This window comes from Hypanus sabinus, chromosome 3, assembly GCF_030144855.1.
Source record: "Hypanus sabinus isolate sHypSab1 chromosome 3, sHypSab1.hap1, whole genome shotgun sequence".
NCBI lineage: Eukaryota > Metazoa > Chordata > Chondrichthyes > Myliobatiformes > Dasyatidae > Hypanus > Hypanus sabinus.
The window spans coordinates 47618547-47632069 of NC_082708.1; the positions used below are offsets into that span (position 1 = coordinate 47618547).

The window sequence follows — 13523 nt, forward strand, 5'->3', positions numbered from 1 at the left end:
GGAAGGAGGAATGGAATATTTCTGAGATTGAGGTTATATGTCAATGGGAGAGGCAGCCTGAGGTGGAGGCAATGATCAGTCCAAGTGTGATCTGGTATTTTGAAAATTTGGGTCATGCTTAACAGAGTGAAGGGATTTGAAATTTCTTGATTGGGACTGGGGAGATTATTATAGTTGGTAGGGTGAGCTTTTGGGAGTTGTTTCCAATGCTCCTAACCTCTTTAATCTATAAGGAAGATGGAGAAATAAGCTGACGACTTACCTTATGGACTTCCATGGGTTCAGGATTTGGGTTGGAGCAGATTTTGCCTGACAGAGAATTGACCTACACCCCAACTTTCCCACCTCACTCAGGCCTTGATTGACGTGGCAGTCAGGACCTGATGACATCACTGGACTCTGTCTTAAGTGTTAAAACAGAAGCTCATACAAGTTAATAAGGAGAAAGGAGGTGGTATTGTGGGGAAAGAGATGCCCATTATTTTAACTGCTGGGTTTTCCTCCATGTGAGCTATTAAAATGAGCCTCATTGGCATTTTTCAGTAAAATCATTGCAGAAGCCATTAAGAATGGTAGTCAATGAAGCAGGTTAGTATATAATATATACATTCATATATAATCGTATAAAATGAGATTATTTTTGTAACCTTTTCATGATTTAATAGATTATAATTAATACACTCATGAAATAAAATGTAATAATTTAATACATTCAAAAGCTCAAAGGTACATTTAACATCAGAGAAATATATACAATATAAATCCTGAAATACTTTTTCTTTGCAAACATCTATGAAAACAGCGGAGTGCCCCAAAGATTGAATAACAGTTAAATGTTAGAATCCCAAAGCGCCCCCCGCAGCTCCCCCTTCCACGTGTAGGTGGCAACAAAGCAATGACCCCCCCTCCCCCACCGGCAAAACAAAGCATTGGCGCCCCCCCCCCCCCCACCGAGCACTTAAACGTGCAGCAAAGCATTAATAGAGACAGACGTGCAGTACCCCAAAGACTATTCATTCACCCGGTGATTCACCGTACCACAGGCTCTTTCTCTCCCTAATAAGGGAAAAAGAGGTATCTCCATTTCATGAAATAGAATACAATTAAATAGCAAACTTCAAACTGAAATAGCTTTCAAGGAATTCAATTGGTTTTGTAAAATGAGTTGTTATTTTAACTATATTACTTGTGTAAAGGCCTTCAATTGTTGAGCATTTTTCTCTCTTCCCCACACTGCCACTGTCCTAACACTTCAGCTGCATTAAAGAGGAGAAAGAGAAAGAACATCCAAAAAGTATTCCCTTGAAGATCATTACCAGGAATGTTGCAAGCTGTGTATATGTAAGTAATGTGATTCTATAATAGACTTCATCTGCAATTTAATAGTCTTGCCTTTACCAAGTTTTCATATCGCTTTTCATTCTTCCTGAAATAAATAAGCAAAGTGTCAGCAAAGTAAACCTGGCTGTGGGCTTGGAATTCACTTTTCATTGCAATACTTTATCATGCCAGCTTCGCATGTACTGTTTTGTTTAAACATTAACAATGCTGAAGACACACAAATTGGGCCAAATTGAAGGGTACTAGAAAAGGATAGTACCTGCTGTATTTTAGACTCGATTCCAATGTCTTTTATCATTGAATTATCAACAATTGGACTTCCTGCGGACCTCACTGGCAAAATATTCATTTGTTGTTTGATTTATTTTCCTTTGGCTGAATTCAGGTGCTCAGCCCTTTGTTTGCGCTTGTCAGCCTTGTACATAATACAGTTGATTCACGAATTGGAGTTCACTTGTTATACATTGTGTCTGTCAATCTGTCTTCTAATTTAACAGTTGAAGTTAGCATAATGTATTTATTCTTCCTTTTTCATTGTGCGAAAGATTCAGGAATTGTCATTCTTCTCTAAAAATATGAAAAGGAGAGAAATCCAAAAGTAACGCTGAGCTGAACTGTTTTGGGGCATTCATGTTTCAAAATTAATAGATTCAGGGCATCTAAAATTCTAGTTGATCCTTAGTGTTTTAAAGTTGATAGCTTATTTCATAATACAATAGCTATAAGGTAGACTGATTAAAGAGGGATTAAATATAAGCAGGTTTCAATCCCATAGCTTTATTAATATCTCAGTATTAATATTATCAAATTAAGTGATTCCTCCCAAAAACTAAATGTAATTTGTCTTACACTAAAGATAAGGAGTTCCTTGAAGGCATTTTATCAAATTAGGGTAATTTAACATCCAACATTGTTAAAATTGATGTTATATGTGCTCTGAAATAAGTCTGCCTGATTGCTGTAAAATGAACTGTCCTGTTAAACCTCAGCTGCCATAAAACCTCAATTAGATTAATGTTTTGTTCTTTGATGTATCTTGGCAACGATTCAGTGCTAGCTAATATTTTTAAAGTAGGCTTCAGTTTGGGAAGATGAGCAACATCCCTCTCAAGTGTCAAATCCTTCGATTTACTGGGTTTTGAACTTTTTTTAGCATTTTCTTTTGCTTTCAACTCTGTTATGCTGTACTATATGTTTCCTACATCCAATAGAAAGCAAGTTAGAAATTATCGTTGGTAAAAATTTGGCATCGTCCATTCACAGAATAAGAACTATGATACTCTTTTTTATTTGAGAATTGCTAAATAAAAAAGATGCTGCTTATTTGGAAGACATGGAGAGAAAACAGAGAACACTAGGGGAGAGAAAGGTGAGGGCCCAGCAAATGGTACTGGAATTTCAGCTCCCAGTTCAGAGAGTTCAGTATCTTAGAAGGAGGCAGAATAGGAGAATTTTTAGCTGTTCCAGGGAATAATTAATCTTTGTGATTGGGCAACCTTCCAAAGCGCTGGCATAACTCAAAGTACAGCAATACAAGGGGCTGAGCAGTTTAGACTGAGTTCAGCCTAGCCAAAGGGGGTCTCAGGCTTCCTTCCTGTGGGACTACAACCTGGGCAGTGCTGCCACTGCACTTTCCTGGTCCCCCCCAGAGATGGTAGATCTCTGGGCCAACCATGGTTTATCTGCTCTAAGGGATTGGACTTGCAACTGCTTGGTCAACTTCATTTTCCAGTTAGTGGCCCCTGAGCTTAATTGCTCTCAAAATGGAGGGCATATCTGGGCCCTTTGCTGATCAGCAACCTGAAGTCTGCTTCAGAGAAAATCTACCCCTATCATTCTGAAAAGAGAACAAAAGATACAGTATGTTTGGTGGTTTCAGGGAAGGAGTTGGGGGGGGGGGTGGAAGAAACATATGCTTGACATGAGGCAACCACCATATCTTGATGACAAGATGGCGCTAAGCTGTGGTCTTTGAGTTTGTGGCTCCTCCTTGGTTGTCCTTTTAGGGTTGTGGGGATGGTTTTGGAGACAGAGGTGGGAGTTAAGGGGCAGGTTATGGTTTACAGCCAGGGACGTGGGGAGATTAAAGGTCAGGCTGTAGTCCAGACCTCCGTTCTGTGTTTGATGGCCCGTGATGTGGATCTGGGATGAAGGCTGTCTGTGGTCAGATGTCGGGCCAGCAAGCCAGCGAAGAGGAACCTGGTGCCTTGCTCCCCCCACCATCCCATCTCAGTGTGGGTTCTGGGATTAGTGTTCCATGCAGACAGGAGGCATGGAGACCGGTGACCCCCTAGATGTATAATTTGATGAGACTGGAGTTTGAAGCCAAGTGTTCAGGGTCTCGCCATTGGAGTTCGGGATACTCATCTGGGCTCTTGAGTCGTCATCACTGGCGAGTCCTGGGCTCAGTACTAAAGAGCAATGCCAGAAGGTTGATCGAAAGCGTAGAAATCAAGTCCCAATGCCTGGACCTTGGGTCTGCAAGTCTGCAAGTCCACTGGAGATTTGAAAGCTCAATGTCTGTGAATCTGTGAGTCCACAGGAGCTGGAGGCTGGATATGGCCTGCCCTGGTGTTGGAGGACTCTCTGTGCTTGGGTGTGGATGGGTGGGAGGGAGGAATAGAGCTGTGGTTTTGCTGCTGTTGGTGCTGGATTGTGTGGTGAAACTTGCGGGCTGCCCACAGCATATCCTTAGATTGTGTTAGTTGTTAACACAAACAACACATTTCATTATATGTTTCAATGTACATGTGATAAATAAATTAATCTGAATATGAGTCAAAATCTGAAAGTGAGGTCACAGGCACTGTCTTATAACCACTTTGTCAAATCCATCTTCAGAACCAAATGCCGTCATAGGTCTGACTGGGGACATAAAACACAATCTGACTTCCATTTAAAAATAGTTATGAGAGTAAAGACCTTTTATGGAAATATTAATGTAGATTTAAATTACATCTTCAATATATTATTTTTGTCCATCTCTTTCAGTCGAAGGTCTTAACAGTGAAGAATACAGACACAGCAAATGATGTCGTTGCCATGACACTTCAACAGTTTGGTATCACGGTAAGATGACAACCAATCATATCCAGATTTAGCTTAGACTTGCTACTCTATAGCCTAATTAATTGTTCACGCTATTTATAGTTACTTTGCTATTTTGGAGCTTTCTAAAGAGGTTTTCTAAAACCACATCAGGGTTCCATTATTTTAAATCAATCAAATGGATCAGTTTGACAGTTCTTTAATTTGCATTTATAAACTTCAAAATCTTCATTAGACATGAGTAATAAATCAAAATGTATTTTTATTTTCAGGGATTTTTAAATGATCAAATAGCTTTACATGAAGAAAGATTTCACTTATAAATTTATGCAAAATTACCATGCAAGTTTCATTGTTGGATATATTATTATTAAGGCCATGGGAGTTCTGAGTGGTATGTTTAGCTGATTGTTAATTTTAGCTTGATAAAGCCACAATGATGAACATGGGCTACTATTTCTTATTTAAAGGTCTTCTAATTTCTGCAGTATAGGTACACTGACTATAGGTACAAAGTGAAATAAAACTAAGCTATTCAATCCACAGTCTGTCTCAGACGAAGGCCTCCGTGGATATTGCGCCCCAGTTCACTATGTGTTATATCAGTCTGGGCAGTATGACACGGAGAGCAAACTGTTGCCCATGTAGCAATACCCCCCTCTCCATGCATCTGATAAACCAAAGGAACGGCAGAGACTGATACAGTTTGGTACGAATTGTGTCTTAGGAGTTGCCAATAAACGTTTAACTTAACCTTAGGGACTCCAGCTCCAGATTTTTCAATCAGTGCATGAAACTGTGCTGATATAGAGACTGTGCTGATAACAACTTTCACAGGGTTCCTGAAACTTTTTAAAGAAAGATTTTCTATTAAGTCAAAAAAGCGAGGCATAGGTATAACAAGACACACAAAATGCTGGTGGAACACAATAGGCCAGGCAGCATCTATAGGGAGAAGAACTGTCGCAGTGCTTCTCCCTATAGATGCTGCCTGGCCTGTTGTGTTCCACCACCAATTTGTGTGTGTTGCTTGAATTTCCAGCATCTGCAGATTTCCTCATGTTTGCATAGGTATAACCATGACTTTGGATAGTAGTATAACACAGATTTGCTATTTAATCTTGCTCAACATTAATTTTAATTAACTACAGTTGAAATGAAAATCAGGAGGGTTAGGGAGAGTGAGGAGGTGATTGAGAGGAGTTACAGGCAGGTGGTCACTCCAGGGCCACGGGAGGCAGATAGGTGGGTCACGGTCAGGAAGGGGAAGAGGCAGGTACTAGAGAGTACCCCAGCGGCTGTACCCCTTGACAAAAAGTACTCATGTTTGAGTACTGTTGGGGGGGACAGCCTACCTGGTGGAAGTGACAGTGGCCTGGCCTCCGGCACAGAGGACGGCCCTGTAGCTCAGAAGGGTAGGCATAGAAGAAAGAGGACCATAGTAATAGGGGACTCGATGGTCAGGGGTTCAGACAGGTGGTTCTGTGGAGGTGATCGGGAGTCCCGGATGGTAATTTGCCTCCCTGGTGCCAGGGTTCGGGATGTTTCTGATCGTGTCCAAGATATCCTGAAGTGGGAGGGTGAGGAGCCAGAGGTCGTGGTAGATGTAGGTACCAATGACATAGGTAGGAAAGGGGAAGAGGTCCTGAAATGTGAGTATAGGGAGTTAGGAAGGCAGTTAAGAAGAAGGACCGCAAAGGTAGTAATGTTGGGATTACTGCCTGTGCCACACGACAGTGAGAGTAGAAATGGAATTAGGTGGAGGATGAATGTGTGGCTGTGGGATTGGTGCAGGGGGCAGGGATTCAAGTTTCTGGATCATTGGGACTTCTTCTGGGGCAGGCGTGACCTGTTCAAGAAGGACGTGTTACACTTGAATCCTGGGGGGGACCAATAACCTAGCGGGGAGGTTTGCTAGGGCTACAGGGCAGACTTTAAACTAGTAAGATGGGGGAGCGGGAATCAATTTGAGGAAACTATGGGAGAGGAGGTTAGTTCACCAGTAGAGCAAGTAAAGAGACAGTGTGTGAGGGAGGAAAGGCAGGTGATGGAGAAGGGATGCGCTCAGCCCGAAGATGTAGCGGAGAAGAAAGAAAAGGATAATAAATTTGAATGCATTGTTATGGATGAAAAGAGAGGAGGAGGTGGAGAGTATCTTAATGCTAGGAGCATTGTAAGAAAGGTGGATGAGCTTAAAGCGTGGATTGATACCTGGAATTATGATGTTGTAGCTATTAGTGAAACATGGTTGCAAGAAGGGTGTGATTGGCAACTAAATATTCCTGGATTTAGTTGCTTCAGGTGTGATAGAGTAGGAGGGGCCAGAGGAGGAGGTGTTGCATTGCTTGTCCGAGAAAATCTTATGGTGGTGCTTTGGAAGGATAGATTAGAGAGCTCCTCTAGGGAGGCTATTTGGGTGGAATTGAGGAATGGGAAAGGTGTAGTAACACTGATAGGAGTGTATTATAGGCCACCTAATGGGGAGCGTGAGTTAGAAGAGCAAATGTGTAAGGAGATAGCAGATATTTGTAGTAAACACAAGGTGGTGATTGTGGGAGATTTTAATTTTCCACACGTAGACTGGGAAGCTCATTCTGTAAAAGGGCTGGATGGTTTAGAGCAGGGGTCAGCAACCTTTACCACTGAAAGAGCCACTTGGACCCGTTTCCCAAAGAAAAGAAAACACTGGGAGCCACAAAACCCGTTTGACATTTGAAATGGAATAACACTGCATACAACGGTTTTTTTTGCCTTTATGCTATGTATAAACAAACTATAATGTGTTGCATTTATGAAATTGATGAACTCCTGCAGAGAAAACAAAATTACATTTCTGCATGCAACAAAAACATTTTGAACTCCGAAAAAAAGACTTTGGGTTGAAGGTTACTTTTAAGTAAAATACTCAATGTCTATTTGAGTCCTTCTTGTATTTATGAAAAACGCCAAACTTAAATTTTCCGCCAGCAGCAAACCAAAAATAACGTCAGCCAGCTGTCAGCCTGAAAAATAAAAGGACTATTTCACTGAACAATGAAAAAATATGAATATAAGTAAAATAATAGGCAATTAAAATATTTATCATACTTGGTTAATGGGATTTCTGCTCCTGGACCTCAGCGCACAGCGTCTGCACATCAGGGCTGTATGACGTCACCTTCATCTTTACACAGGATCGCAAGCTGTCATCTGTGAGGCGTGCGCGATGTTTGTTTTTAATAAAGTTCATGTTGGAGAACACCTGCTCACATACATATGTGGATCCAAAGATTGACAGGACTCCAAGCGCATACTTTTTAATGTTTACATAAATGTCGGGCATAGCATTCCATGTTTTGAACACGTTTGTCCGGTTTTGGGAGGTTTTCAATATCACTCCATTTGTGATTCTGAGCAAGAACGGCCTTCTGACGGGCAACATCTTCAAGGTCTGCTGTTAAGCGTCTAAGCTTGGACACCCATATGTCTTTGTCGGCTATGTCGGCCAGTTCCATCTCAAGATCAGGTTTACTCACACCTGCCAATGCAGTCGTATTCAGTAGGGAAGGATCGATGCTTAAGGGAGTGACCGGGAAGGATAATGTGTTTTTTTCCTCTCTGAACTCACAGAAGCGTTTCCCAATCAATGTTTGCATTGCGATGATTGCAGAATGTAAATACTCCGAAATTATCATGTCGTGACCTTGTTTGAACTCTCTCAAATTGGGGAAGTGAGACAAAGTGCCTTTCTGTAAATCTCTGACAAGCACTGTCAACTTGCGCTCGAATGCCAAAACATCCTCCAACATGTGTAGGGCTGTACGTCCTTTCCCCTGAAGAGCTGTGTTCAGCGTGTTCAGGTGCGCTGTCATGTCTACCATGAAGTGTAGCTTTTCCAGCCACTCTGGCTGTTCCAGCTCAGGAAAGGTGAGCCCTTTGCTGCCCAGGAAAGTTTTCACTTCTTCCAGACACGCGACAAAGCGTTTCAGCACCTCCCCTTTGGACAGCCACCGGACTTCGTTGTGCAGCAGATCAGAATATGCGCTTTCCAGCTCGTCCAGTAACAAACGGAATTGACGGTGATTTAAACTTTTTGCCATTATTTTATTGACAATCTGAATGACAACATCCATTACTTCTGCGCATTCCAGAGGAAATGTTTGAGCGCACAGTGCCTCTTGGTGGAAGATGCAGTGAAAAGTCAGCAGCTTTCTGTCCAGCGACTTCTGCAGGAAAGCCACAAATCCCTTGTGCGTTCCCGTCATATTCGGTGCCCCATCAGTAGCTACTGACACCAGATGGGTGGTCTTTATTCCTTTGGCTCTTAAACAATTCAAGACAGCCTCACAGATGTCCTCCCCCCCGTGTTTGGTCTTTTAGAGGTATCAACTCAATCAGTTCTTCCTGTGGCCCGGCAGAGTTTACATACCGGCAGAACAGCGCCATTTGTTCAATATCACCTTTGTCTTTAGACTCGTCACAGGCAATCGAGTAGGCCACAGCTGAATTGATGTCTTTAATTTGCTGTCTTGTGATGTCTTCTGCCATTTTTATGGTTCTGTCTTTGACAGTCTTTGCAGAGAGGGGCATATCCCTGATTTTCTGCACAATTTCACTCTTGTTTTTAAAGTCCGTGAATAGATGTTCTGAAATCTTAATGAAAGATTCTTTTATATATTCACCATCTGTAAACTGCTTCCTGTGCCTGACTATTTCCTGAGCAGCAATATAACTAGCATATGTCGTTGATTTTCCAGACTTCATCCATTTCTGGAAATGATTTTTGCTCAGATCAACCTTCCGCATCAGTTCCGAAACGGCTTTTTTTCTCTCATCTCCATCTGGATATTTTTGAGCAAAGGCTGCGTGTTTATTCTGGAAATGCCTTGCGACATTTGACTTTTTGTTGTTTGCTAGTTTCTCATTGCATATTAAGCATACCGGTAAACCAGTCTCGTCAACAGTGAAAGCAAATGAATCTGTCCACGTATCATTAAACGTTCTGTTTTCTTCAGTCACTTTTCTTATTTTAGAATTCTCCATAGTTGGCTTACCTTGATCGAAAAATTAAAGAAATCGCGCACTGACGGTTGTCAGGTATTGGCAGTGGTGACGTATATTAATAGCGATAAAAACACGTTGTAGCGGTGTGCTCATGCAGTCAGTAAACTGCAGTCGAATAACTTTATTCGAACTAAACAGCCTTGCTTTTAAGCCTCCCTCAACCCAGCCCCCATGGGCGCGGATGCTGCAAAAGACAAGTACTCACAAACCCCCGTAGGCTATCTCCCTTAGCCTGAATGCTGGCTAATTGTGAGCCGGTTCCAATGTGCCAGGAAATGGGTCGACACAAAGTCTTATTTAGATTGTACAAGATCACCATAATCTTCAAATTTAGAATTACATTTCAAAAGCTAACAAACTAACATAAAATACATTTTAATTAAATACTGACCAATTATTTCCCAAAGCCACAGGGAGCTGCAGCACAGAGGTGAAAGAGCCGCATGTGGCTCCGGAGCCGCGGGTTGCCGACCCCCGGTTTAGAGCTTGTGAAATGTGTGCAGGATAGTTTTTTGCAATAATACATAGAAGTACCGACTAAAGATGGGGAATTGTTGGATCTCCTGTTAGGGAATGCGATAGGTCAGCTGACAGATGTATGTGTTGGGGAGCACTTTGGGTCCAGTGATCACAATAGCATTAGCTTCAATATAATTATGGAGAAGGACAGGACAGGACCTAGAGTTGAGATTTTTGATAGGAGAAAGGCTAACTTTGAGGAGATGCGAAGGGATTTAGAGAGAGTGGATTGGGTCAAGTTGTTTTATGGGAAGGATGTAATAGAGAAATGGAGGTCATTTGAGGGTGAAATTATGAGGGTACAGAATCTTTATGTTCCTGTTCGGTTGAAAGGTAAGGTTAAAGATTTGAAAGCACCATGGTTTTCAAGGGATACTAGAAATTTAGTTCGGAAAAAGAGGGATGTCTACAATAGATATAGGCAGCATGGAGTAAAGGAATTGCTCGAGGAATATAAAGAATGTAAAAGGAATCTTAAGAAAGAGATTAGAAAAGCTAAAAGAAGATACGAGGTTGGTTTGGCAAATAAGGTGAAAGTAAATCCATAAGGTTTCTACAGTTATATTAAAAGCAAGAGGATAGTGAGGGATAAAATTGGCCCCTTAGAGAATCAGAGTGGTCAGCTATGTGTGGAGCCGAAGGAGATGGGAGAGATTTTGAACGATTTCTTCTCTTTGGTATTCACTAAGGAGAAGGATATTGAATTGTGTGTGTGGGAAACAAGTAAGGAAGTTATGGAACCTATGACAATTAAAGAGGCGGAAGTACTGGCGCTTTAAAAACATTTTAAAAGTGGATAAATCTCTGGGTCCTGACAGGATATTCCCCAGGACCTTGAGGGAAGTTTGTGTAGAGATAGCAGGAGCTCTGACGGAGATCTTTAAGATGTCATTAGAAACGGGGATTGTGCCGGAGGATTGGCTTATTGCTCATGTGGTTCCATTGTTTAAAAAGGGTTCTAGAAGTAAGCCTAGCAATTATAGACCTGTCAGTTTGACATCAGTGGTGGGTAAATTAATGGAAAGTATTCTTAGAGATAGTATTAATAATTATCTGGATAGACAGGATCTGATTAGGAGTAGCCAGCATGGATTTGTGCGTGGAAGGTCATGTTTGACAAACCTTATTGAATTTTTTGAAGAAGTTACGAGGAATGTTGACGAGGGTAAGGCAGTGGATGTAGTCTATATGGACTTCAGCAAAGCCTTTGACAAAGTTCCACATGGAAGGTTAGTTAAGAAGGTTCAGTCGTTAGGTATTAATGCTGGAGTAATAAAATGGATTCAACAGTGGCTAGATGGGAGATGCCAGAGAGTAGTGGTGGATAATTGTTTATCGGGATGGAGGCCGGTGACTAGCGGGGTGCCTCAGGGATCTGTTTTGGGCCCAATGTTGTTTGTAATATACATAAATGATCTGGATGATGGGGTGGTAAATTGGATTAGTAAGTATGCAGATGATACTAAGGTAGGAGGTGTTGTGGATAATGAGGTGGGTTTTCAAAGCTTGCAGGGAGATTTATGCCAGTTAGAAGAATGGGCTGAACATTGGCAGATGGAGTTTAATGCTGAGAAGTGTGAGGTTCTACATTTTGGCAGGAATAATCCAAATAGAACATACAGGGTAAATGGTAGGGCATTGAGGAATGCAGAGGAACAGAGAGATCTAGGAATAACAGTGCATAGTTCCCTGAAGGTGGAGTCTCATGTAGATAGGGTGGTGAAGAGGGCTTTTGGAACGCTGGCCTTTATAAATCAAAGCATTGAGTACAGAAGTTGGGATGTAATGTTAAAATTGTACAAGGCATTGGTAAGGCCAAATTTAGAATATTGTGTGCAGTTCTGGTCACCGAATTATAGGAAAGATATCAATAAATTAGAGAGAGTGCAGAGACGATTTACTAGGATGTTACCTGGGTTTCAGCACTTAAGTTACAGAGAAAGGTTGAACAAGTTAGGTCTCTATTCATTGGAGTGCAGAAGGTTGAGGGGGGATTTGATTGAGGTATCTAAAATTTTGAGAGGGATAGATAGAGTTGACGTGAATAGGCTGTTTCCATTGAGAGTAGGGGAGATTCAAACGAGAGGACATGATTTGAGAGTTAGGGGGCAGAAGTTTAGGGAAACACGAGGGAGTATTTCTTTACTCAGAGAGTGATTGCTGTGTGGAATGAGCTTCCTGTAGAAGTAGTAGAGGCCAGTTCAGTTGTGTCATTTAAGGTAAAATTGGATAGGTATATGGACAGGAAAGGAGTGGAGGGTTATGGGCTGAGTGCGGGTAGGTGAGACTAGGTGAGATTAAGAGTTCGGCACGGACTAGGAGGGCCGAGATGGCCTGTTTCCGTACTGTGATTGTTATATGGTTATATGGTTATTTAGTGGGTAGATGGTTAAAGTGAAAATTATCCCCACTGTGTACAGGATCTACTTTTTCCTTTTCAGTTTTTTTATTGCAATGCACTGCGTTGTGACATTTGTTTATGGATGGAAATGCTGCCCCTTCTTCTATTCTTGCTAAGTAGCTTTATCCTGAATAGCATTCTCAGAATAATTACATGAGAACTTCTACTTTCCTTATAGGGCAGTTCTAAAGACTATCAACTTTGGGTCACCTCTGGCAAGGAAGACACTCCCTATCCTCTCATTGGTAAGCTTCGGAGGTGGTAATGTATTTCAGTCATAATACGCCCTTTATAGTTTTAGTAATTGTGTTGTTAATATAATTTTGGGACAGTTCAGAAAAGTGTATATGAAATAATGAGTACATTCTAATTTAGTGGGCCTCAGAGACCTTTTGATGACTTCTGAGTAGTATTTATCTACTATTACTAGTGTATCTTTTTTAACTTTGTTACAATAGGAACGTAATATATATGGTGAGATTGAAACAATCTGGGTCATGTTATGTAAGAAAGTTTGGCCTTAGTGGGGAATTTCTATTGAGAGGGAATGTTTCTATTATAAAAAGAATACTATATAATATTATTTAGAGTAAACCTGTTCTCTCCACACTATGGAATACATGCAGTACATTCCTGTTGGTCCTAATGATACCTTTGATTTTGTGGATGAAAAAAATAGAGATGACCAAAATATAACCATCAAATGTACATTTTCTCTTCAGTTGTCTCCCCTCACCAGTGCTGATCTATATAAAAATGTGACAAAGCTTATCTTGGCTAAGAAGCCAGTCTATGCGTCTTGAAGTGTCAGCAGGCTTATTGACTCAAAGACATTGTAGTTGAAATCTAAACTCGATTTCACCCAACATCAACATACAGTACATTACTTTCCAAAAGGAACAACAAAGTTGACAACTGGATGTTTTTTTTTCTCACTTTTGTATCCTAGTACACTCTGACTGAATCAACCAATTCAGCATAAATTAGGGGTTAAACCTTTCTAGACCTTACTGAAGCATTTTTTTCTACTGTCTGTGGTTTAAGAGGGGATATGATACGTTTTCTGTATGAGTCTTTACATTTGGATATTGGAAGTCAGTCTTCTCTTGGCCTTGCTATGCTTTTAATGTGGTAGCTTAACAAGTAAATCTACAGTGTATGTGCTTGTTTC

The 13523-nt window shown here is 41.1% G+C and overlaps 1 protein-coding gene across 7 annotated transcripts in view; it reads left to right on the forward strand.

Annotated features, from left to right (window-relative positions):
• Positions 1–13523, forward strand: part of LOC132391285 (rho GTPase-activating protein 20-like) — a 406086-nt gene that overhangs the window by 48622 nt on the left and 343941 nt on the right. For all 7 annotated transcript variants that reach the window (XM_059964247.1, XM_059964246.1, XM_059964248.1 and 4 more), the window contains 3 exons: positions 1257–1341; positions 4333–4410; positions 12531–12597. In XM_059964247.1, coding sequence (XP_059820230.1) covers positions 1257–1341; positions 4333–4410; positions 12531–12597 — 230 coding nt within the window. The remainder of the gene's footprint in view (positions 1–1256; positions 1342–4332; positions 4411–12530; positions 12598–13523) is intronic.